The sequence below is a fragment of the Tursiops truncatus genome, chromosome 3, assembly GCF_011762595.2.
Source record: "Tursiops truncatus isolate mTurTru1 chromosome 3, mTurTru1.mat.Y, whole genome shotgun sequence".
Lineage (NCBI taxonomy): Eukaryota > Metazoa > Chordata > Mammalia > Artiodactyla > Delphinidae > Tursiops > Tursiops truncatus.
Window position 1 is genome coordinate 31,946,089 of NC_047036.1, and position 27,472 is coordinate 31,973,560.

The following is a 27,472-nucleotide window of genomic DNA, read 5'->3' on the forward strand; positions in this document are numbered from 1 at the left end:
TTCTGTGAGAAATCAAATAGCTTATACAGAAAAGTTACCATCATACCATCATTGCTCATTTTGTATATTAATCACTAAAAGAATCAGAATTGTTCTATAGATCGATCCACTTTTTCAAACCCTTTACAATAAACTGCAGTTAAAAAATAAAAACTGTAAAGATATTTGATTAGATTATGAAGTGTTTAGAAAGTATAAATAGCTATTTTAAAACATTTGGAACAAGCCGCTATGTGTTACTGAACCAGATTCTTATCTATGGTACCTAAAAGTCAGTTTTACCAGCCTCAGTGGTACATAAATCAACACTGATGGTTTTAAAATTTCAAATAGAATGACACAAGTTTAAGAATTTTTAAGTACATTTTATTAAGAATGTATCCCTTTGATAAGATTATGCTTCAGGAGGCTTTTAATGCCCTTGACATAAAACTGTACACATTATACAAAAACAAGAAAACCACAAAAAAAAATCAAGGTGAGCAAAACCATTAGAGGACAAACCTTATTTAAATTATACACAACTCAATGAAATATTCTTACGGAAAATATATAAATACTTTTTCTTTCTATGTTACAGTTATACAATATAAATCAGATTTCAATGTCTGTTCAGTGACCTACAAACACCAGAACCTCCAAATATGTAGCAGCGTATTACTAAATAAAAAAGAAAATTTTGTGGTTAGGGAGCATTAAGTCAGATTTTTTTCACAATCCCTTACCACTTTTCAAAACTAATTTACACCATTTGTTTTACAATGCAGCTTTAGGGTTTCTGACAGGCCAATAATGGAACATTTTCAACTATTATCTATGAAAGTTTTAATCTCCCCCCTCCTTTGCCCCAAGACTTTGCATTTTGTGCTAAATCAACCTATTTAGTGGCAAAATTACAAGATATACTTTTTTGGCATAAATTATATTTTTCAAATTAAATATTTTATAAAGAAGGTCAAACAAAATGTGCAATTTATGCATGCTGTGGCATAGCTATCCACCTATATTACAAAAATACTCTAAAGGGGAGAAAATCCACATTCTGTGTGAGTCATAAAACACTACTATGAATGAAAACTACCCTGGGAACCTAAAACTAAAAGAAAAAACAAATGCTCCTAGAAAGATTCTCACAGATTTCAATATTGTCTGATAAGCACTGCTATTAATTTTACCGGTATGCTTTTATAATCAAACTCTCACTGTAGTGATACTCTTGAAATGAAGCTGGTAATAATGTATTCCCTGAATGGGGAGACAAGGGAGACCTTTCCCAACTTACATTTTGGAAAATGTGAAATGTTCTTTTACTCCAACAGCTCTTCTCATAAAACTCTCTCAATTAATTGTTTCTTTTTTCCCATGTTCAATGGAGTGTGAATTTGAGACCAAACTGGAAGCATAGGACAAAAGGGGAAAAACCTTACTTCCAAAGGACCTTTCCCAAGGTAGTTTACAACGCTCCTCTCACACAAAATTAGCACCTCACTCTTACCATGCAAAAGTAACTGCAGTTATAATTTGGATGACAATTTGATTGCTTTTTATTGCTTAATGATCTGTGCTTTAATGTGGGAATAAAAGGCATCCTCTGAATGGAATGAAAAAAAATTTATATAAATAGCAGGAGACAAATCTAAATAAGCATTCCCACCTCACTGCTGAACACTCTGCCATTGTAATATGCCCAGAAAAACTCAGCTTTAATTACCTCAAGCTCTGGATAAAAGAGCTCAAAACTATTAAAGCCACCCCATTTCAAAAGGACTTATACACCTGATGTTAGAGTAACTACCACAATAAAGTATATACCTTCAAAGAGCCTCTTTCAAAGCCAATGTCTTACAGAATGCCCTTATGCTACCAATCTTCATTAGAAAATTTTTTATTAGGGAGAAAAGACTTTCCCTCCTCAAGTCTATCTAAGCATAAATAGGAAGTAAAAGTATAAGAAATTTTAGACCATATTTAATTACAAATACTAATTTCTAATTTCCGTATTTATCAGTATTTACTTATTAGTATGTGAAGCTGAAATCTGTTCTTGAAAAAAATTTCAATTAGAAATGACAATTCACTTTACAATTAGAAATTCACAGTTTACAACCAGCACAACTGCCCAAATTCCTCCAAATTATTCAATAATTACCAGTAGTACAAATTTATATGGACTAAGATTAATTCTAAAATCTTGGAAAACTACAGTATTGACATTATTTTGGTATTTTATAGTCTGGTAATATCTATTACATATAGGTGCTTTACTCAATTATTTCTATTACCACTGACAACATTCCTAACCTTTTCTGCTATAATTTAATATTTTAAACACTTAAGTAAATCACTTGGCACCGCATGTGAGCATTTTTCATCATAGAAGTCTACTTTTATACAAATAAGTACTTAAAGGAAACATATTAGACCTGTCAGTGAAACATGGATAAACCAAATAGCAGTATACATTTAAGTATAGACATCTTTTTTTCTTAGATTACTGAGAACCACAAAGCTCTGTCTCCCCAAACTAAGTGCTATAGGCAAATATTATGATATATACACACATCTTTCAAAGTAATAATCAAAAAAACTGTTCAGGCTAATAGTAATGAAGACTTCATTTCAGGATGAATGAGTGAGGTGGGGTCCAGGGATGAGTGTGTGTGTGTGTGTGTGTGTGTGTGTGTGTGTGTGTGTGTGCGTGTGTGTGTGTGTAACAAAAAATTTACTGTTAACTTTCGAGGGATTAAACCACAGATTTTATATTAACTGAGGTAGTGTTTAAAATGAATGTCTAAAATATGTTAATCCCATTATTCATAAGATTACTACATCACCTCCTTTGGAGTTTTTAATCACTATTTGGTCTAGTATCTCTGACATTTGGTTCTCCGGAAGGCAGTTTAATCATCCAAGACCAAAGACCAAGGTGACAGGCAACGTTCTTAGAAGTACTGTTAACATTTAAATAAACACTTGGGTTCAGTGATAAATTAAAGTTAAAAAAAAAAGCATTTCTTTTATCTTCAATTGGGTTTTATGAAAGAAAATCTGAAGAACCACTTTTTAACATAAGCAGAAGCTTACAGCCCTTATCTGCTTTGTTATAATGTAAGTTGCTACACAGTGCACATAAGAACAATTCACTGAAGTGCAGTCAAAGAGGTGTTATGAAGTGAGATGAAATGCTTCATCCCAATTGGAACTTTCAGTGCCAGTATATTTAAAAAAAAAAAAAAATCTCTGTGAGTTACGTTTTCTAGTTCACAGGGTTCTTTACAGAGATCTCAAAGAACAAGCCCATTATAAAAAGGATCTGTAATATGGGAAGATATTAATCCATGTACTATGACTGTGTCAGAGTTGATGCATAACTGTAAAAATGGTCTAAACAAATGAATTAAAAAAGGGTCCTAATCAGTCCAGCTGGATTTTTTTTTCTATTTATATACAGACCTCAAAAAAGATAATCCTTTCATTTACAAGCATTCTAATGAGGATGGCCATGCTTTTTTATATACAAATTTGCATATATGTTTAATTCCTGTAAAGATTTCCAAATATTTTTAGACATACACAAATTAAACACACAAATAAACAAAACCTTGCCCTCATCAACTTAATTTTGCAAATGTGATAAAGGCAATTACTGTACTCATTCATAAACTCACCTATCACTGCATTTAGTTTGTGCAAAACAAGAACACTGATATAAAAATTAAATTACTGCTGCTTTAAAATTTGGTACTTAAGGCTTTTCACTACAATTTTTAATCGTAATAGTAAGTTTCATTAATGATTTTTTAAAAGGAACTATGGCTTTTCTTTTCCCATGGAATGTATAAATTGTAGGCAAACTTATCTTTTCCTCAAGAGATGCAAGATTTTATTTAATGCTTTCTTTTGCTTTAGGTCTAAATTAATAGTGCTTGTTCAAGTTACGGTTTAAAATGGTGATATGGGAAGCTGATGAAAATGGAAGTCCACTGAAAATATATGCATTCTATGAATGGAAAATACTTTGAATTATAAAATAATTTTTCTGATTTTAATCAGTAACTGTAGTGAAAAACCTTAATTAGTTCAAATAGTCTACAATAACACATTGCAACAAAACTGAAGAGATGGAAAACAAGAAACTTTATGTAAGTCTAGTAATGTAAAAATAATTTATAAGTCCTGGTTGTTGAGGCTCTTCTTTCGCTGTGAGGCTACAAACCTCTGAAGTAGTGTTATAAACATGAAGAAAAAAGTGGAAGGGCCAAAGATCCCCCTCTAATACCAGCAGTTACAGCACACCCCATTGTGCTAATAGGATGCACCCTCAGAGACACTGATTCCTAGTTTCCACAAATTAGTTAACAAACAAGGCATCTTTATATTTACCCTAAAAAAAGAATTCAGAAATAACGGTGTGAAGGGTGCTTCTGCATAACTTATTATTGTTCCACTGTTATTATGCTCTTAAAATGAAAAAATAGAAAACCTATGTAGGTATTCAGTGCTTGGCTCTTGCATACAATGGTAACTAAAACTCTTAAAACTGTGGTAATGAACAATGAACCCCTAAAAGGGCTCAACGGGGGAGAGAGGAAGTTGTTTCGGTTAGGGAAGTCCGCAGTTCCAACTGCTCATGTACCAGTAATTGCTGGAACAGCATAGCGAAGATACTCCTATCTTTGCTGCCCAGTCAATCGGCATTTTCTGAGGCTTTTAGAAGTCCACAAATATGAATATATATAGTATACATCTATATACATCATAAATATGAGGTCAGGATTCAACAGATGTATCAACTATAGGTCGCTTTGGTGGTGTTGCCAAGACAGCCTCTGCTTCTTCATGCATCTAGAAAAGAAGTGGTAAATTATTAATGACTTTCTAGTGTATCAACAGATATAATCTCTTTTAACTTAATTCAAAGAGATTTTTGAAAGATAAAGTTCAAAAGTACAAATCCTACTTACTTGTAAAAACTGTACATCCTGAAATAATTCTTGTATGAACCTCCGACATGGAAGTCTAAATGTGCAGTGTGACAGCAAATGGGAAACCTCAGAGTAAAGGCATATGTCATCAAATGTCTGAGGGTACTTCTCCTTAATTCTAAAACGGAAGAAAGGACTAGGATGTGATAAAAATTATAATAATGACTTTGCTATTTTCTTTCAAAATATCACTTTTTAAATATCTTTTTCCTCCAGATATTGATTAAGTGGTACATCTGCGTGATGGCATAAGAATATAAAATAGTAAATATTCCTACCTCACACTTACATTAGCTATTTTAAGTTTGGGATTATCTCTTAAAATGATAAAAACACAAATACTTCTTGGAAAGTTAGAAATATTCTTTATCACTGGCATGAGAAATTACAAAATTTATTTATCAGCCTAGGATAACTCAAGTATTTTCAAAACTAAGTTTTAAAATAGAAATAAGTTTTTAAGGTTAGACTGAAATTATTAATATCCTTGACTGGGCTCGCTCTCTATATCTTTCAACCTTTAACAGTGGCTTTTAGCTGGCAGAGCATCTCAGAGTCAGTGGTGGTATGGGGTAATGCACAGATTAAGGACACACTATACTTAGAGCTTCTGACCAGGAGGTCTGCAGTGGGACCCTGGCATCTGTGTTACTATTATTTTGTAAAGCCCCACAGGAGACCCTGAGGTGCATTTTTTTTTTTTTTTTGAGGACCACTGCTTTAAATAGTGCAAATCAAAGATGCTGAAGATTGCCTGAATTTTCTTTTATCATGTTGCTGTGATTTAGAAAAGCAATAAAAATTCTGCAACTTTTATTAAAAGAAAGGAGTAAAAATAGGGAAAAATTAAACCAAGAAAATATCACTTATTTTTATGTATGCCAGCTTTTCTTAAGCTTTAAGGTCTCAGGATACCCCTACTGTCTTAAAAATTACTTGAGAACCCCACAAATTTTATTTTTTGTGGGTGATAGCCATCAATAATTACCATATAAGAAAGTAAAACTGAGAAAATTTCAAAATATTTATTAATTCATTTAAAAAATAAAATTATTGCATGTTAACATAAATACATATACTTTAATGAAAAAAAACTATATTTTCCAAAACTAAAAAAGTGAGAAGATTGGTATTGTTTTACATTTTTACAGATCTCTTTAAAGTCTGGCTGAATAGAAGACAGCTGGATTCACATACCTGCTTCTGCATTCAATTTGTAACCATACGCTAGTTTGGTTGACGTATGTAAAGAAAATCTAGTCTCACTCAGATATGCCATGCAGTTGAGAACCACTGATGTAAGCTAATTAGTCTAACTTTTGAAGTATTTCAAATATCTTTTTCACCATAAAAAGCAGAACAAAGAATACTCATGCTCATAGCTTACTTACGTTAAAAGCCCAGTTTCATGACATTTAGTTGAAACTGAACTACTCAAATTAATGACTAATCTCAGAACTTCTTTGCGAAGGAGTATACGGCACATTGGTGTATCATCTGGAATTGTTTTAACACCTGAAGAGAAGATTAAAATATTTTATCTATATCACAATAGAAAAGTATTATAACTCATGGAATTTGTTTTTTCAACTCTACCAAATATATAAAACTGAGATAAATTGCACATGACCTGCCAATCATTTTGGGAGCAAAATTCTTTCTAATGAAAGCAGATAGCTAAGAGGGTATGTATCAGCAGCTGATATAGGTGCAACAGTTATCTAAACATACCTCAGTAAAACTGACTTGTCATAGTTATGAGACAACTTTAATTAACAGTATGTATCTACAACAACAACAGACTAAGTATAGTTATACAGGGCTTGGATTTAAATCTGAAAACTTACCTAGTAGCAATTCTGTGCTTTTGGTGCTGCTGGCTGATCCTTCTTGAGACACTCCATCACTGCATCCAGAAATGCCCGAAAATTTAGAGGGAACTACTTCTAAGGGATTATGGATAGTCTGCTCACACCAATCAGAATATGGAATGTCTTGAAGGTCTGAAGAAAAAATTAAATCAATTAACAGATCGTAATGGCTTAATTCCTATGCTTGCACTGTATACTATAGAAGAGATGATTCCTTGTAATTTCTTTCCAGTCTTCAATAATTATTTTCCCTGATGAAGATTTTCAAAGTAAATTCAGACCACTCAGATAGTAAAATTTGCTAAATTCTAAAGACATTTATACATAAAATTTTATACTCCTAAATTATAAAAAATACATAAATACGTGTTTATTTAAAGAATTCAAATAAAGATGTATACAGAATAAAAAATGAAGGTACCTTATCTACCCCCTCTCCCATCCCTCCCACCCCCAAACTAAATACCCCTCTCTTAAATATATAAAAATTCAGATATTTGCTATTTTAAATTTCTCTTTCTTGCTCTTTTGGTGTATAAGTGGGATTATACTGTATCTATTATTCTATCACTTGTTGTTCCCACCATTTAATAATTACCAATATTAGAATCACAGTTCCCTGGGCTTATCAGTTCCTTCCTTAGAGTTAAATTTACTATACTACCCATGCATTGCTAAGGTATACTCCTAGATGGGATTTTAAGGTCAACCAAACATCTTAGTGCTGTTAAAATTATTTAAAAATTTCCTGAGCACTTGAAGTGATTAGAGCAAATGGAAATCAGAAAGTCTTTGGTTATCCTTTTAGGAAGTAACATTGGGCAACCCAGAAATCATGCAACCTCAGTAGCTACAAAAGAGATTGAGAGAGAAGAGACACACTCAGCCAGAAGGTGAGACCTCTTGATAGCTAGTTCAGTCCTCTTTCCACTACAACACATTGTCAGAGTATTAAAAAGAGCTTTTAAAAAAGCTTTTTAAAAAGTCCAGGAAACTAGACCAATGTAAACACACACTACCTCTCCCTATGCTGTTTTCAACAGAATAGATATCACCACCTCATCTCATCTTTAAGCACTTCCTAAGATTAGTATTTACATAGTACTAAGCGGAATATGCTTTGGTTCCTCAGAAAATCAATTTAGCATAGCTTTAATATTAAGGAAATCATGCATCTGTCAGGCACTTAAAAGTAATGTATGGTACTTAAATTATACATTGATTTAAAATATAAAACTACCGCCAAAAGATCTGAGAACTAAAGATGTACTTAAAAACCAGCAATGCTGAATAACCAGGTAAGAGATGACTATGTTATTTTAGACTCAGTTGATGAGCTTCCCAGGGAGTAAAATGACAAAATATTCCAGTGCAAGGAACAATAAGAAAATTATACTTCTTTTAATCAACATGTTTCTGAAAAGTTATAAACTAATTCATTTCAGCCTCACCTTCAACCAGTGATGACTCCTAACATTTCTAACCTGTTACAACCACATCTTATTTCTAAAGATATCATTCATTCTCATTAAAAAAAAAAAAAAAATCATGAGTCTAACTAAGCCAGGCCAAAAGAATTAGTTTCTTCCATTGGAAGACGTGAAAAAGCATCCTAAGTATAGTGATAACAGAAGGCTTTTACTACTACATGGGGTATTTTTTTGTGTGAAACCTGCTATAAACCATATGAATAAATTTTTTAATGAAATAATTACATGTGCTAAATGGAAACTTCAGAGAACAAGTGGGTAGAATATAGGCACTATTTATAAATTGGCACGATAAGGAGAACCAAAACTTCCTGAAACTGGGAAAGGACCAGCTAGTTGGCCTCCTTCTTCTTATGCATGGAAGGTAATGTCTAGGACTCTGCTGAAGGCAAAACTGTGCATACTATATTGATGATACTGACTTTTAGGGACCTTTATTTTCTATCTTCTCTTAAAAAGTATTCAATGCAATGATACTTATACTTTTACTCAACACATTTTATTTCAAGATTATTTTTAATTTGGATGAAGCATTATGTCCATAAACTGAACCATTTTATCTATGTGATTGATGTTTAGTTTCTTCACTGTAGTTGTTTGCTTTTACTGCTTCCTCTCTTTTTAATTAACAATATTCTAGCTCAGCTTTATTTTATCTTTTAATTAAAAATGGAGACATGAAGCATAGGACAGACCAGACTCTAAGAAACTGGATACCTTCTTTATTCCCTGTATCTGGGCATAAGGCTGACTCCAGCCACTCTATGTGGGAAAGAACAAAAAGCTCTAAGCAAAAAATTACATAAGTCCATATGGGCTAATAAAGAAAAATCATAAGCTCAATTTTTCCTATCAGAAAGTAGCCAAGTCGCCAAATAGCTTATCTGAAATGCTGAAACAATTCTTTATGAAAAACATTAAGAATTTCTGTGAGGAGCTCTGTCTCTGGTAGATATACCCACCTGATCACCAGTTCCCCTTGGCAGCAGGGATGTAAAATGAAATGAACAAGGAGATTTTCCTTAGGAGCACAGTAAGATCATTCTAACTGACCTGTCAGAATTTATGAAAGAATATTATTTCTAACATAAACAACTTAGTGTGAGTTACCATTAACGGAGAGCCTACTGAATGTTAATCTTACATGTTAGTAAGTACCAAAACCACACCATAAGGCAGGTATCGTTATTCCTATTTAGAGATTTAAGAAAAAATTAAAAGCAAATCTCAGTGAAACTATGTAGATTGCCCAAGATCAGATAACTAATAAGATGGAAAAGTTTGGCTTTGAGCCTAAGTCTCCTTGATACCAAAACTCACACTCTGCTATGTTTACACCAGGGGTCTTCAGTGTTTCTTGAAGCCCTGGCATTTCCTAGCCTTCTCTACCCCCAATTTTATACTTGGGCAAGGCTAGTAGATGGAGTGCCACCCCACTGTTCCCCTTACATCCTCATCTGCATACCACTGAGCTTTTGTATAGATTTTGATTGAAACATGGGTTTTGCAGCTAAAATAATTTTGAAAACCACCACTGTCTCTTTAGGGCCCTCCCCTACCCCATGTAGTTTCTACCCACTCCTCACAAATTTGTCAGTTTAATAACCTAGACATTCAAACTGATCTCTTGCCATTATCTTTTATAGTTAGCTGATTTTTTTTCCCAGTGCTCTCTCTTTCACAGATGGACTGGTCTACAACACTTAGAAGGTTTCCCACTCAGTTGGTTAGCTACATTAGGGCAAATGTGGTGGTATACATAAAAATGGACCCAAAAGAAATATATAATACTAAATGTTGAAAGGCCAACATGTTGCCTTGCACACTAAACAATACAGTGCACAAGTATCTGTGAAGGTGGTAGACACAGAATAAAATGTTAGGAAATATCCTAATAGCCTTTCCACTGAGCTTTAACATTTTTTGAACAACTACCACTACCAACACTACCAACACTACCACCAGACTGAAAGTTTCAAAGAATGAAAAGTCTTGTGTTCAAGTCCTGACATCCCTTTAAAATGATCATTACATAGTAGAGGGACAACTTCAGACTATAACTACAAAGCTACAGTAATCAAAACAATATGGTACTGGCACAAAAACAGAAATATAACATATAGACAAAGGGAACAGAATAGAGAGCCCAGAAATAAACCCATGCACTTATGGTCAATTCATCTACGAGAAAGGAGGCAAGAATATACAATGGGGAAAAGAAAGTCTCTTCAATAAGTGGTGCTGGAAAAACTGGACAGCTACATGTAAAGGAATGAAATTAGAACATTCCCTGGCACCATATACAAAAATAAACACAAAATGGATTAAAGACCTAAACTCCTAGAAGAAAACAGAGGCAGAACACTCTTTGACATAAATTGCAGTAGTATATTTTGGATCTGTCTCCTAGAGTAACTGAAATAAAAACAAAAATAAACCTAATTAAACTTAAAAGCTTCTGCACAGCAAAAAACAAAACAAACAAAACAAACAAAAAAAACACCCCATAAACAAAATGACAATTTATGGACTGTGAGAAAATATTTGCAAACAATGCTACTGACAGGGGATTAATTTCCAAAATATACAAACAGCTCATACAGCTCAGTATCAAAAAAAAAAAAAAAACCCAAACAACCCAATCAAAAAATGGGCAGAAGACCTAAATAAACATTTCTCCAAAGAAGACATATAGATGGCAATGAAAAAGCCAACAGGCACATGAAAAGATGCTCAATATCACTAATTATTAGAGAAATGCAAATCAAAACTACAAGGTATCACCTCACACCAGTCAGAATGGCCATCATTAAAAAGTCTACAAACAGTAAATGCTGGAGACTGTGAAGAAACAGGAATGCTCCTACATTGTTGGTGAGAATGTAAATTGGTGCAGCCACTATGAAGAACGGTATGGAGGTTCCTTAAAAAACTAAAAACAGAGTCACCATGTGATCCTGCAATCCCACTCCTGGGCATATATCCAGAGAAAACTCTAATTGGAAAAGATACATGCACCCCAATGTTCATAGCAGCACTATTTACAATAGCCAAGACATGGAAGCAACCTAAATGTGCATCAACAGATGAATGGATAATGAAGATGGAATATTACTCAGCCATGAAAAAGAATGAAATAATACCATTTGCAGCAACATGGATGGACCTAGAGATTATCATATTAAGTCAGAAAGAGAAAGACAAATATATGGTACCACTTATATGTGGAATCTAAAAATGATACAAATGAACTTATTTACAAAACAGAAATAGACTCACAGACATAGAAAACAAACAATGGTTACTAAAGGGGATGGGGGGGATAAATTAGGAGTTTGGGATTAATATATACACACTATTATATATAAAATAGGTAAACAAGGGCCTACTGTATAGCATAGGGAACTATATTCACTATCTTGTAATAACCTACGATGGAAAAGAATCTAGAAGAGAATATACATACACACACACAACTGAATCACTTTGCTGTACACTTGAAAGTAACACAAATACTGTAAATTATCTATACTTCAATTTAAAAAAATAGTATAGGAACTATTTTTTAATTATCTGCCATGGAAAATAAAGACGTCTCATTTCTGATACACAAAATACTTAATATGGCTGATACCAGTGCTTCTCAAACATTCATGTGTACATGAATAACCTGGGCATCTTGTTAAAATGCTGATTCTGATTCTGCGTGTGGGGCAGGGTCTGCATTTCTAATAAGTGCTCAGGTGATGCTGATGCTGCTGGTCTGCTGACCACACTTTGGGTAGGAAGGGCTCTGCAGGACTTGGTCCCTACCCGTTTTTCTAGACTGATTCTGTATTTCCTCTCCCTTTGCTTTCTGAGCTCCATTCCCACAGGTGTCTTTTTAGTCCTTCCTACTTCCCATACTTGCTCCCATCAGAGAAGACCTTTGCTCATGCTGCTTCCTCTCTCTCAAAATTCTCTATACTCCAGTCTTCACTTAGGTTCTATTCATTCTTTCAACCACAGCTCAACAGCAATTCTTCCGAAGTCTCTTCTTTGATCTGCCTACTTGGTTATATTCCTTTGTTAATACCATGTACCTATCCTTGATGGCGCTTGTTACAAACGCAGTATTTATATTAATATTTGTGTACTGATTGATCGAGTGGTCAGTCAATCCATTTCCTTCTCCATTGGATAAAAGCTCAAAGAGTGTAAGAATAATATCTTTCTATTTTTCTCTCTCTCAATTGTTTTCCTAGCATCTAGTTTAATGCCTGATCCACAGTAGTGATGTAATAAATATTAAGTTGAATGCATAAATCCATAGAGGTTCAGTGACTTTTTAACAATTAGCCTGCCTCCCTTCATACCTCCGAGAGGGGTATCAATAGTAAACTGTAATCACTTCCCAATTAAGAGTTATTCTCCTCCTCACTTCGTATCACTAGAACAACAGGTGGAGGGGTTCTGATCCTGTGCCAAGGTGAGAGCCTTGCTGACTGCAGCAAGTCTTCCACAAGTCCCACACTTGATGTGACGCCACTTGATTACTAGCTCAATAATCACAAATGGATTAGAACTAGCTGGGACTGTCTTGTGACTGGGTAATTAGGGAGCTGGCTTCTCTATCTCGTTTGATAAATAAAGAGAAAACACTTACATAGCAAAACTCCACAGTAAGTGCTTCATAAGTATTTGTTGAATGAGTAAATGAAGAAACAGAACTTAGAAGAACTAAAATATCATAAACAATGTATAGACAAATGATTTTAAATAGCATCTTCTTTACTGTGTACAATACATCAGAACAATAATGCCCAAACCTTTTGCTCACAGAAAATGAAAATAATTATAGCACTCTGGGTCCCTGGACAGGACTGTTCACAGTGGTAAGTGCCTAGTCCAAGGGTTTGTCAAACCCAGGCCCGATTGGGGCATGGAGCCACGGAGGGGATTAATCTCTCAGCACATCCATATCCTATTTGTGGATGTGGTACAACAGTGTGCTGCAACCCATCAGTTGGGAAGTTCTGAATCAGGATGCCATGGAGAAACGTGGATGAATGACCCAGAGAACTTTGGTTATCACTAGATTTTTTTGAGGGTGGCTAAGTGATATTCACCAAGAAAAGCTATCTACACATATTTATAAAAAAGCTGAATCTGGATCTGATTCATTCACTCCCTCACCAAAAAAATATTGAGTGCCTAGTATATAAAGCAGTACTCAGCTGAGTATTAGAAAATAAAAATGAAAAGGCATGACAGACCATACCTTGAAGGAACTTATTGAGTAGAAGGGAAAAAAATAACCAAGCAATAATTATCATAAGAGATCTATGTACAAAGAGCAATGAAAGTAAAGAGGAAGAAGTGTCAACATACGACTAAGAGGGTCACAGAAAGCTTTGAAGATAAAACAGCCCCAACTCTGAGGATGAGGTGGGCTTGCCAAATGCACTGTGTGTGAGCTTGCATGTGCGTGAGGAGAAGGCGCAAGAGGGAACAGTAGGGAAAACACACTCTTCATGCCTAGAACCATGAAAAAGAGCACAGTCTGTTCAAAAAACATCTAGTCAGTAGCAGTGTATCAATTATAAGATAGGAGAATGGTAAAAAAAACAGCAGACAGATCACACAAAGAGTCTTGTGTGCTGGACTTGAATAGGCAGTAAAAAAAACTGTCAACAGCCTAATCCAAGGCAGTAGTATGAAAGATGAATTGGAAGGGGAAAAAACTGGAGACAAACTTACTAACATTCCCACAGGGAGATGCTGAGTGACCGTACTAAGGCTGAGGTAATGCAAATGGAGTAAGAGGGATGATCAATCGGGCTGGGAGATGACTTGTGACTGGAGCAGATTCAAAGACAGGTGGGTTCATCTTGAAGGACATAATCACTCACCTGAATGACTACATATTGCACTCAGTTGGTTACTGGGCTGGAAACCCAGAATTTCAATACAGACACAATAAAGGCAGTTATCATCTGTATGTTCCTGTAGTCCAGTGTCTTCTGTGCTTTCTAAAAACAGAGAAGCATCTGAATGGATTGAATTCATTATTTCTGTAAGACTCATCTGCTGTCGTAGCAAGTGAAAAGAGTTTTTTACAAGACCTCCAGTTCCAGATGGAAGACCTGTGCATAAGTAAATACAAAACATAATCTGATGAAGATGGTATCAATGACACCTCTTTCAAGGTGCCTTAAACTATGTGAAATTTTAAAGAAGGGAAATTAGGGAAGAAAACCAGAACTCCTTTTATGATTCAAAATCTAACCTTAACTGGGGAGAAAAACAGGATAATTTGCTTTAAATTATGAAAATAATTAACATCAGCAGATATACTTATATTACTTTAATATGGGGTTTTAAATACAAAATAAAAAATTAAGATTACACAATTAGGTATCATTTCAATTCTTAATATTTGTGTAATCAATTCTTAATATTTGTGTAAAGAAAAGTAATAATTCCGAGTCTAAAGAGGTCCTTGTTAAGAAAAAATCATCAAGATTTTAAAGCTTTAAATTTGTGGCTGATAGGCATATATTAATTAAAATACCACAGCTCATAGCAAAGAGAGATCATGTAATGTATTAAGTACATTTTTCTCTCTCTCCTTTCCCCAAACAGCTGTTGCTTAGACCTATGAGTGTAAGTGTTAAAATTTTTTCACGTGTTGTTTGTTTAAAACAGAAGCAACTGATCTGGTCTTTGTCTTCTTGAGAGGCTTGGTACTTAGTTGGAAAAACACTTTAAGTCTCTCGCAAAAAAATACTGTGGTTTAATTTTAAATTGACTCAAACAATTACTTTGCTATAATTTTTTAAGTTGACCCAAAAGTAAGTATACCTGAATTTTTAGTGTCATCCTACTGAAAAGAATTTTCTTTTTAATATAAAGAGGAGAACAAAAACCATGCATTACCTCCTGCATCATGGGCAAACACTCTTGCACCTCGATCATCATGTGGAGGTATGTTTTTTGCCTGAAAATAGGGAATATCCTTTACCTAAAATAGATATGTCATGGTAAGTCCTGTTATAAAAATTCACTTTATGTATATTAGCATAATTAAATGAAATGTAATTTAAACAGAATTACTATAGCACATGAACCTATAATGAAAAGATACTGAAGAAGGTTAAATCACCAAAACTTGACAAAATAGCATAAAACTCTTAAGGTCCTTATCTATTCTTGGTGACTTAAATGGATATTAAAATAATTATTTTAGAATTTATCTAAAATGTTTTTAGACTTCTAAACAAATGTGTATTCTTTAGTACTATCTACCTTCTAGAGATTTGTGAATATTTCGTGGGATTAGCACAACATGTGGCTGCCATGTTCGGGATAAATAGGATCAAGGATTAAATAAAACAAGGAATACATTGTACATTTCAAACTTACACAATGTTATATGTCAGTTATATCTCATTTAAAAAAAACAATAAGGAATAAGTCAAGTGTGACTAAAAAGCAAGATTAGGCATTAAAATTTCTATAGAGAATATACTGATAAATCAAACAAGATGCCGATTTAGTGTGAGGAGAAGGATAATGTGCTGGGGACTTAGAGATGCTAAATAAAAGAGTATAGAATAGTTGAGAAAAGTGAAATAATTCTCATGGTAAAATTTCTTTAAATAACACTGCCTAAAAATACCACCTTCCCCCAAATTAGTATTTGCTCTAAATTATAATTTCTAATAAGCAGTTATAGAATATGAAAAAAAACGTAAACCAACTCATAAGAAAACAATAGAATTTATGATACCTGGAATATATCATTGATGTCTACTGGAAGAGCAAGACCAATATAGTCATCTGAGCTACCATACGTTGCACTGGACACCATGGACCTCACTGAGGAGGATCGCTGCAGGGTATTTTGGTTAATAGGACTTAATAAATCTTCTTTATCTAGCGAAGCATAACTTAAAGCTTTCATGAACCTATAATACCATTAAAAAAACTATATTAGTTTCTTGATTTGTTACAGCAATCACATAAAGAATTATAGTTTATTTTCATACCTTCATAAAAGAAAGGAAGCTAGTCAAGTACTAAAGAGTGCCATCTTATTTACTGAGAACATATGAATACTTGAAAATATTTCTCTCTTATAGTTGATATATAAAAGGTCGTCAGTAATGTTGACTGTTGACCAAAAACAACTGTTACGGTCTCCCAGGTAAAAGTGAAAAGGTGAGCAATTAAGATAACTTTCAACATCTAGCAGTAAAAAATAAATAAAAAACTGACCTCAGAAAACAGAGGTATTATCCAAGAACTAACTTCACAACCATTTGAGACTGCTAGATTTGCTATAAGTAAGGGCACGTCTACTAATTCTATTTAAGATTATTTTTATTAAAATAAGGATAATCACTTATTCTTTGTGTGGTAATTACTTTATCAACATAAGATTTTGTAACACAGAAGACAGACACAAAACAGTAAAAATGGGACTCCCCTGGTGATGCAGTGGTTAAGCATCCACCTGCCAATGCAGTGGACACGGGTTTGATCCCTGGTCGGGGAATGCCACAGAGCAACTAAGCCGGTACGCCACAACTACTGAGCCTGAGCTCTAGAGCCTGCATGCCACAACGAATGAAGCCCGTGCACCCTAGAGCCCGTACTCCGCAACAAAAGAAGCCACCACAATGAGAAGCCTGTGCACTGCAACAAAGGGTAGCCCTCGCTCGCCACAACTAGAGAAAAGCCCGTGCACAGCAACAAAGACCCAACACAGCCAAGAATTAAAATAAAGTACACATCTAAAAAAAAAAACAGTAAAAATGGTATCATATATAAATATTACAAGAGACAGTTTTATATGAAGCACTGATATTTCCTCAATGCATTCCTTACCAGTGATTCCATAACATGGAATAATGACATTTCCATAAGATACACCTTTCTTATACAGATTTTTATTCATGCAACAGACATGCTAAGATATTTATCATACGCCTGCTTTGTACAAGGTTCCACACTATATGTATACTGCTATTTGAAAACTCAAGTCATTTAAAATGTAATAACATACCCTGATATTAAAACGAAGAATTATTTTGAAAAGAACACAAAATAATGTTTTATAAATAGTAGCTATTAAAATTATCATAGCAAAACCCACTAATTTCTACAAACTTCCACCTAAAAACCACTCATAATTGAAATTTACAAATTTTATAAAATAGGTCAGTAGTTTTTAAATTGTACTCTGTTATACCTCTGTGATTCCACAGAACTCTTCAAAGACTACTGGAGTGAAGGGGAAGAAATTACTGGTATACTCACCTCCACAATACCTATTTCAACCAGAATAGCTCTGTTTTTACATATTCTACGTTTTGGGTTTCCACAGCAATGTTTTTGTGAAGAAAGGTTTCTCTACTTAAAAAGCGACATTTAAAAAAAGCTTAAAACCACTTGATCTAGTCCAATCTCCACTAGATTAGGCAATTGAGGCCTACATACTTCAAAATTCATGAACTTTACCATACAGATTTACCACGGTAAACAATTGAGAGGTTTGCCTGGGTTTGTTCTGCATTGATGAGGCTTGCAGAACTTTTGAATTCCAAGCAGATGAGACATTATAGCATAATTTATGGAACTTTTTCCAAGTTCATTCATTCAGTGCCAGGATTATAACTCAAGATTAAGGATTCCTACTTCAGTGTTTTTTCTGCTATGCCCCAAGGAAATACTCAGTAAGATATGGTTTTTAAGAATGCTGGATTCATGCTAACCATTATACCATAGGTATCAGTATGACTACTCTTCTAATTTTATAAGAAAAAAAAAAAATCTTCTCAGCCTAGATTCCAAACTATTATTTTACAGTAAATGTGTAGTTATCGTCCATCATTTTCATTTTCTCTGAACTAACCAAAGGAAACAAGTGGGAATAGGAAGACTAATGTCTACACAATTTTTTCCTCCATGGAACCCAGTACACAGTTAAGTACTAAACACAGTTTGAAGAATAAGTGACAGATTTGACCAACATGAGATTTTTGTTAAGCCTCATGCCTCTGTACAGCTGTTTCTGTTTCTCTTGACTGCTTTTTCTTTTTTTTTCCCCTCCCAAGAAATTAAAAACATCTATTAATCCTTTATAGTGCTGATAACTTGGCATTTTATTCCAGGAGTAAGATTTCCAAATATCCTTCTCTTGATCTAACAGAGAATACAGGAAATAGGATCCTAAGAACCCAGAATGATTAGGAAATAGTGATTCGGAATAGTTGTTTCTGGTTTATTCTAATGAATATTTAAGCAATGAAACTTTTTATCTGTGCTTTAATCAGTTTAGATAGAAATGCCTGCTTCAGTGAGACAGAATAACCCTAACTGGGTGGTTCAGAGTTAACAGCACTTTGGTTATTGTACTGAGCTCTAAGATGGTGGTACCCTTACTGCTTATTTTGGTGTGCTCCATTACTGCCCCTTGCTGAATGCTACTAGCTGCTGTAGTCTCTGAGTTTCCAAATACTTCGTTGTAGTATAAAAGTTTCCTCCTTTGCCACCAATTTTATCAGCTCTCCTTTCCTGTCAGTGTCCCTACCAGTAGCAGCTTATAACTGTTGCTTCCATAGGCCTGAAAATCTGATATACAAACTTGTTAGAATAAACATCAACAAACTATGAATGTGGGTCAGAGGTACTTCCTTTGAATAAAATCTGTGAAGTTCACTGCATAGGTTTATACTAGTGAGCTGTTGGGAGGGATGAGGCTGTCAGGTAGATAAGACATTACTGCATAATTTATGAAATTCTACCAAAGGGAATATAATTTATTATTTGCTACAAGGGATCTCTTCTACTAAATGTGTTAACATTCCTGAAACAAAATTGCTTAATAACTTAAGAATTTGGTTATATAAGAGCCAAATGGATTACATGAAAGAAATAACTATCAATAATAATAGTGATGATGATGATAACAGCTAACTTTTATCGAGTGTCTTAGTATGTGCTAGGCACTAGTCTCAGTACTTGACAAATACTAATCCATTTAATAAATGAAAATGAACAATCTAAAACTAAAGAAAGTTTTTAGAAGTATTTGGTCCAACAAAAAAGGAAGGTATAGAAATTTTTGCAACAATAAAATTTAACACTGCATATCTTTTATAGGTAAAATCTACTACTTTGACCAGCTTGATATAATCTTTAGATATGGCATAGAAATCTCCCAAATGCTCCTGAGCACAGGCAAACTGCTATTGCTGAATTCTGAGGGCCAAGTAATTCATTTAATGTTCATTTGGTTCCTACTTAATAATCACAGCTACTTAAACTGAAAAGAATTATACTGAAATTTTCAGTTATCTTAAAAAAAAAAAAGTCAACTTTTGGAGCCTTAAATTGACCTACCTGAAAAGGTTGTTTGTTATTGTAGGTCTTAAGCTCCTGATTCCCCCGACATGCTTCTTTTTAAAATCGATCCTTGCAGAAGCGAGAAATAAATAAAAAAAAGCTTGTGACTTATGTGTCATTGTAAAGCATATATGTTTATTTTCAGGGCCTAAAGGAGTTTCTTTTCCCCCCTCGCAGCTGCAAGAATCCATTTCAAATCATATCGGGTAACTAGGAGCTTATAGCCTACTATAGTAAACAATTATAATAGGTCAGTTCTGAGGTTTACGTAGATGTAAAACCTGGCTAATGCTTTACATTTAAGTCTATTAAAATGCAAACATTATTGTTCATTTTAAAATGTATATTTGCTCACCTGCTTGGTGTTAACCTGGACTCAAAGCTGTTGGCTTTCATGGTGATGGTATCAGTAAACAGCACATCTTTTGCTGGAGACGCCAAAGCTTCAGAATGAGATAAGGATGGATGCATTCTTTGCTGCTGTAATCTTTTCAGTGTAGCGTAGCCAAAGGCATCTCTAGAACTTGTGTAACTAAAGTTACAGTCTGCTAGACTTTTAATTGTAGCAATAGAGGGTGCTTTAAGGGACTGTGCTCTTCTAGGAAGTGTATGAGAAGAACCTGGAGGCACCAGGGACACTGAGTTTGATTTAGAGAGAGAGAGATGGCTAGACTGTGGCGTCAAATAGTGGCTTGTCTTAACAGTTTTAGTACTTACCACAGTACTCATACTTCCACAGTCAGTGTCCACAGTCGTAGCATCTACACCTACTGTCTCTCGTGAAGGACTTGAGCTCATTGAACTTATGCCACTTGTTGTAGTGTCTGTATTAAAACTTTGGCTACGTATCTTCATATGTGAGCTCGCTGAACTTTCTACAACTAATCTCTCTCGGCTTGTGTTTTCTCTGTGATTCTCTGTACCAAGACTCTTGGTGAATTTTAAGTCATTCTCTCCAATACTTGGAGTACTACCAGTGTCTTCAATGTGCTTATTCCCAACAAATGAAGTTTCTAATTGTAATGTTTTCTGTACTGTGGATATGGGTGTGAAATCATCACTATGATTAAAGTCAACACTGGGCTCTGTAAGCGTTCTGATCCGCCTGTTGCTTGTCTTATTTTCAGATGACAGTTTCCCTCCTTTTGGATCACTGCTACTACGATGTTTTTTATTAGGCAAAGTAAGCGAATTTAAGATACGATTCTTCACAAGTTTACTAGAAGCAAAGAAAGGGAATGAATTTTTATCCTTCATAGGTCCAGATCGATCATAAAATGCTGGCTCTGCATCTTCATTGATATCAAGGAAAAATGTACTAGTAGAGCTGCTGCCAAACCGGTCATCCTCCATTATGAACATACCTATGATCAAAGGATTAATAAAAGCAGATAAAAAAGGACAAATAATCATAGTAACTATTAGTGACATAATTCAGGAAATTTTTGTTTAATAGTCACCTGGGGAAAAATTTTTCAAAAATAAAGAGTCAGACTGCTGAGCCACATAAAAAGAGCTTCCTTGAGACCCAGAATTTGTCCCTGAATAAAATATAAAATTTGTCATTATGATGATCTTCTGTTATTTCCAAAGAAAAACTACAGAACTCATTATGTCACAGCTTGCATAAAGTTTCTTTTATCTCAGTGAGTTTCCAAACCCTCCAAATATTCAAGATAAAATTAAAGGCAAAAAGGAGACTTGACCCTGGATATTTACTCAGTTGGTACAGATTCCTGGTGGTTTATTCCTCAAATCACAATAGGCAAGAAAAATCAATCTTATAAGAAATGAATGTCCAATCTTAAGCAAACTATACTTACAAAGAACCGAGTCACAACATTTTAAATTCATGTTTAAACCAATTATATTTATTTCTCACTTTGCCTTAGGAACTAAGAAACTCATCTAAATTCAGGGCCTCTAATAAAAGACTCAATCCAGGTGCCTAATGACATCTATGGGATTTTATTCTATTTTTATTTTCTGTTGAATAGTTATAAATTACTTCAAATATATTCTGAAAGAAGGCAAAATAAAATCTTAAACTTGCACACTGCACTGTATTTCCATATTTTGCCAATTCTAAGATGCACATTTTTCACACTTAAAATCTCTAAAATCAGCATGCATCTTGCAATAGGCAGCATTTTTTTTTCTTAAACAGTGGTGCATATTATAATTTATGGTATCTTAGATCTAGTGAAATATGGTTTGATAAATATTGCACTATCTTCTTTAAAAAAAACGTGTCTAAAATCTTCTGCACCTAGTAGATTTAGCACAAGGCTTAAAACTGCAAACCATTTTTCATTTAATTTATTTTTGATACTCCATCTTTTAACAGTTTCGCTAATTTTAAAATTTAGCTCTTCTTTCAAAGATGAGTATATGAATATAATATCTCTTAAATATATTCTAGTTCAACAACCCTATATCTGAAAAATGAACAAAAGAATTAGGTAAATGAAGAAAGTAGATGAATAAACATTCACTTATTAGAAATTGCAAAAAAGGGGAATGGGTCTTCTGGGACATGGCTTATTATTTAACTCTGTAAGTAAACTCTGTAAGCCTTTTCCAAGGCCTAATTAGAAAGCAAAGGGAGAGAACAATGTAGGCTGGTAGCTATACTCCCTGTTGTGAAAAGATATGCATTCTCCAAGACACTATTACTGCCAAATTATCTCAGAGAAAAGTAAATTAAGAATGTAAAATTCATTTAAATTCTGATATCACAAGCGTTAGTTTCGGCTAACTTTATTATGACCCTGTCACAGTACTCACTTGATGGCGCAGATTCACTTTCACTATTATGTCTAGAGCTGGTTGACTCTGAGTTCAAACTCAGAGTGCTTGGAACAGATGAGAGTTCATTACAGAGTTGTTCTACATCATCTGGAACCACTGGCCACAGATGTTTGCGACTGTGCCTTACAGCATCCCAGTTGTGACATTTTAGAATATCACAGCCTTGTTTGGTTTTGGCTATGAGCCCAAGCACATATACACAGGTCCTGTAAGTAAAAGATACAGTAATGACAGTTTATAATTCCAAACTGAGATTTCTTAAAGCAACCATAAAATATTAGTTTGCTATATGTACATTTGCGCTTTAATAGCCATTAAAAATAACATGAAAACCTTCATAATGAAAATATTAATTACAAGGAAAAAATCTAAAAGAACATATTGTGATCAGGGAAAAATATATACATTAGCTTTTCTGAAATAAATTTGGAATATTTGCACTACTAGATTATTTGGACACACTATACTCTGTTTATCTGCAAGGTAAGTGTCAATATTACAATGATAAGAATAAAATATCAATAATATTAATAAACAAGGAGTTCCTTAAGATGTTTAACCTGATGCACTGAAAAACTGCAATCATAAAATACTCTTCCCTCACACTCATCTGTGAACAAAAATATATACTTCAGAAAGATTTGAGTTAAATGACACACCCTCTGATGGAAAGAACTTCACATTGTTTTGCAAGTTTTAGTATATCTGGAATCACATTTTCTTCCTGTAGCAAATTGAGACCCCAATTTGATGAGCCAATATTTCCCTAAAAGAAAAGAAATCACATATCAAATATATTTACAATACTAACTCCTTCAAGAGATTTGGAAAGCTACCCAAAAAACCAAAAAATTTAACCACGTCTATAAGAGAGAAAGAACTGTGAAAAAAACCTCACATAAGGAACTTTAGGAATTAAAGTTCCATCTGTCTCAGCAAGAAAACTAACAGTTTAATCATTTATTTTCCAACATAAAATAATATTTAAATGGGCAGGAACAATCTTTGCTTTAGAATACTAATCTAAGAACACGTTCCAAATAAAATTATTTTTATTTATTTAATATTAAAAGGAAAATGAGTAAAATCTAAAAATTAAGAAGATCTTACAGAAGTGTTTATTACAAACCAAGGCCCATAGAGATGCTTTCAGTTTTTTAATTTCTTCCCATTTATCCAAATCTGGTGTGCGGACACTGTGACAGAGTTCTGTAATAATATTCTGGAGAGAGGAAAAAAATACCATATGATTAACAGTATGTCTTTAACATATATTCTTATTGTATCTTAAAACCAATTTAAGGTTTGTATTTAGTAATTTTTGCATATTTAAAATCCTAAAATAATTTTATGTCGAATTTCTTAAGAAGCAGCATTAGGACATGGGCTCTGAATTCATATACTAGAGTTAGAACTTATTAGCTAAGTGGCCTTGAGCAAGTTACTTAATCTCCCCATGTCTTGATTTCCTAAACTCTGTTTCATAAAGTTTAATGATTTAATGAATTATTACATAAGTGTAACAAAGTACTTGGGGCTTAGTATTAGAAAAATGTTAGCCATTAACGATCATTATTTCTTTTAGATAGAAAATAACAAATTAACACCTAGACTTTATCATACTATGTAGGTAATGATACTGAGAAAATCATTTAAATTTTCAGTGAATTAAAAAAATATATAGTCTCAATAGTCTTCACAGACAATATAAAAATACATGAAACTGTGGAATATATTTATGCAAAACTTTTGCTCCTGAAATGAACACTGATATGAAAAGGAACTAAACTGCTAGGTTACTGTTGTTCAGAAACACAAATACTTCTATAACCATTCTTAAAATAAGGGTTACATTTATTGAAAACACCTAGTAGCAAGACATATTCCCAGCCAAACTCTGGCGTGCATACTATACTCAAAGAACAACTGCTTGTCTAAGCCTTACATTACATGAAATATATGAAAACAGTGAGGCACTAACAAACAGCAACTGATACTTTCAGTTTTTGCTCACCAAAGGTAACTGAATATGTTTCAGGTTCAGTTTAACTTCCCAACAAGAGGAATGAAGAAACTCAGTTTTTCAGTATGTTTTTACTAAGGAGATGAACTTCCCCAATGAACTAGAAAGGAAAGAACTCAGACCTTCACTGGATTACTTACTCTACATAACAAATTAGCTATGCAAATAGTCATATGCAAGTCAGGGAAATGCATGCAAGCCAGTAATATCTCTAAGCACTGCAAACAAAGAATGCTAAGTCAATTACAAGATGGATGGCTTTAAAAGCAACTATGCCACTGACGTTCTGAAGGCTTTTGAGAAGTTTTTGAAAAGATAATACTTTAGCAATACTAAGTTTTTTCTACTACTGTAGCTATTTAAAATAAGCAAATTATGTTTTTACCTGTACTTCCAACAAATGACAGCCTGTTTTGTGGTGTACCAGTTGTCCGTAAAGGTGTACAGGTAGGTAGACATGAGGACGCTGTAATCTAGTATAATAAAAATGATTGATATACCTATTGGTTCATTTTAAATAAGCTAATTTTAAAAAATGACTTATAATAAAGTACTAGATAAACAGAATTAGACATAATCACTCAGCATAAATAAAAATACGGAGGTGGAAAGGCATGAGAATTCCTCTAGAAAAATAATAGTTTAGCTGGTCTCTGAGTAACGCTAAGAGAACTAAGACAAGAAATACACACTAGGGTAAGGACATGGAGGGATCTGAACACTATGCTATATTAGTCAGGGTATTCAAGTTATGAATGCCACTGAATTTTTGAACATTCAATGCTGTGCTTTAAAAAGACTTTTCCTATGTCAGTGTAAGAAACAAAATAACTCAGAAAACTTTAAAAAGTAATGATTTACAATAATTTGGTTTTAAATTTTATGTTTGAGGACTAGCAATAAATTATTCCATTAACTGGACTATACCTTTGGTTACTCCGACGAACATAGTTGTCACCATCAATTGGCTTTCGGTAAGTAGTAAGTGCTTCATTAAGTTGTTCTTCAATCAAGTCAACATATTTTGAATTATATTCCTAGAAGATAATATTGTTTTAATTATATATATCATAACAACATTCACTAAATTTGTAATATGTTAGGTACCTAACAAATCTTTGGAAGCATAAATATGAGAAAAATGAACATCTGTTCAGGAAATTTAAGAAATTTTTGAAAAGAGTAGATAGAACAAGGTATTATGAATGCAAATGTTCTATCACATCCATACCTATAAGCTTTCTGCTTATACGCTTTTCCTCATTTTCAATTAATATTTTAGGGTCCATACAAGTAAGCTAAAAAATTTTTTGTCATATTTGAATTCCTGTCCCCATTAAAAAAAAAAAAGAACAGCTTTTTATTTATTTATTTGTTTGTTTATTTATTTTTGGCTGTGTTGGGTCTTCGTTGCTGCGCACAGGCTTTCTCTAGTTGTGGCGAGTGGGGACTACTCTTCGTTGCAGTGCGCGGGCTTCTCATTGCCGTGGCTTCTCTTGTTGCAGAGCAGGGGCTCTAGGTGTGAGGGCTTCTGTAGTTGTGGCATGCGGCCTCGGTAGGTGTGACATGCAGCCTCAGTAGTTGTGGCTCACAGGCTCTAAAGCACAGGCTCAGCAGTTGTGGTGCACGGGCTTAGTTGCTCCACGGCATGTGGAATATTCCCAGACCAGGGCTCAAACCCGTGTCCCCTGCATTGGCAGGCAGATTCTTAACCACTGTGCCACCAGGGAAGTCCCAAAACTAGCTTCTTAATATTAAACTCTGAAGATATTCACTAGAAATTTTAAAAGGAAATTAACTGAGTTCTACCATTTTAGCACCGTTTGGTAAGAAACAATCTCTCTCCCTTTAAATCAGGTCAAATGTAAAAAATATTTCCAACTAAAACTTGGAAATTTTCTAGTTAAATTCTTTAAACCGAGACAGTCAATCACACCACCATCTTTATTGCAAAGATCTCCACTTTAAACTAAACGTTTAGAAGGAATTGGTAGAAACTCTGAAAAGCAATTTGGCAGTATTTATCAAAACTTTACATTCACATACTTTTTGACTCAACAATTATACTTTAGAAATTTGTTCAAAAGGTATACCTGCACAAGTATGCAAAGATATACATGCAAGAATATCCAGCAAACACTGTTTACAAAACTAAAAAAGTTGGAAACAGTCTAAATGCCCATAATACAGGTGTGATTATAAAAATTAGGGTACATTGCTATAATTTACTATGCAGCCATTAAAGAGAATTAGACAGCTCTAAATGCATAGCTCTGAAAAGATCTCTTAGATACACTGCTAAACACAAAAATTAAATACAATTTTATTTACAGCTGTGAATGGATTCATTTGTATTTTTATATGAAGAATATATACTTATAGATGCACAAAACATCTTTCAGTGCATACAAAATATTAACAGACATTATCTTCAGAAAAGATAGAAAAAGGGGGCAAGGAGACATTTTTCATTTTAAACCATTTTAGACTACTTAAATTTGGTGGGTTACCTTAACTCCCTACTTAGAGACTCTAAAAACTTACTTTTCCTGCTTTTCTTTTAGGTTCTTTACTTTGCAAAAGTAATACAAGGTTTTAATTGTATTATCAGCATACCAAATTTCTACTACTGCTACTACAACCACTATATTACTCTATATACTATACTACCATAATCTCCCTATACATGAACATCTCAGTACAAAAATTCTAATTAAGGAAGGTATTTTGAGCTTTATGCAGGAATAGTTACATTCACATGGTATTGCTTGGTTAGTCTTTTGACCAGTGGCGTCCATGTGGAAAACACTAGCAAAGTTGAGGGGTATGGTTTATAGCTATGAAATGCACTGAGTTTCTGATGTGGATCATCTTGAGGATTCTGCCCAAAAAGGACCTACT

The 27,472-nt window shown here is 33.9% G+C and overlaps 1 protein-coding gene across 6 annotated transcripts in view; it reads right to left on the reverse strand.

Moving 5' to 3' along the window:
- Nucleotides 1-344: 344 nt before the first annotated feature.
- Nucleotides 345-27,472, reverse strand: part of RICTOR (RPTOR independent companion of MTOR complex 2) — a 127,615-nt gene continuing 100,487 nt past the window's right edge. For 2 of the 6 annotated variants that reach the window (XM_019930116.3, XM_019930118.3), the window contains 14 exons: nt 25,499-25,608; nt 24,957-25,044; nt 23,678-23,770; nt 23,208-23,314; nt 22,525-22,754; nt 20,093-21,101; nt 19,735-19,806; nt 16,118-16,295; nt 15,265-15,349; nt 14,238-14,471; nt 6,833-6,988; nt 6,377-6,500; nt 4,965-5,103; nt 345-4,845 (listed from right to left, as the gene is read on the reverse strand). In XM_019930116.3, coding sequence (XP_019785675.1) covers nt 4,771-4,845; nt 4,965-5,103; nt 6,377-6,500; nt 6,833-6,988; nt 14,238-14,471; nt 15,265-15,349; nt 16,118-16,295; nt 19,735-19,806; nt 20,093-21,101; nt 22,525-22,754; nt 23,208-23,314; nt 23,678-23,770; nt 24,957-25,044; nt 25,499-25,608 — 2,700 coding nt within the window. In that variant the 3' untranslated portion in view covers nt 345-4,770. The remainder of the gene's footprint in view (nt 4,846-4,964; nt 5,104-6,376; nt 6,501-6,832; nt 6,989-14,237; nt 14,472-15,264; nt 15,350-16,117; nt 16,296-19,734; nt 19,807-20,092; nt 21,102-22,524; nt 22,755-23,207; nt 23,315-23,677; nt 23,771-24,956; nt 25,045-25,498; nt 25,609-27,472) is intronic. The other 4 variants (XM_033852810.2, XM_033852811.2, XM_033852812.2 and 1 more) reach the window with 4 other exon arrangements.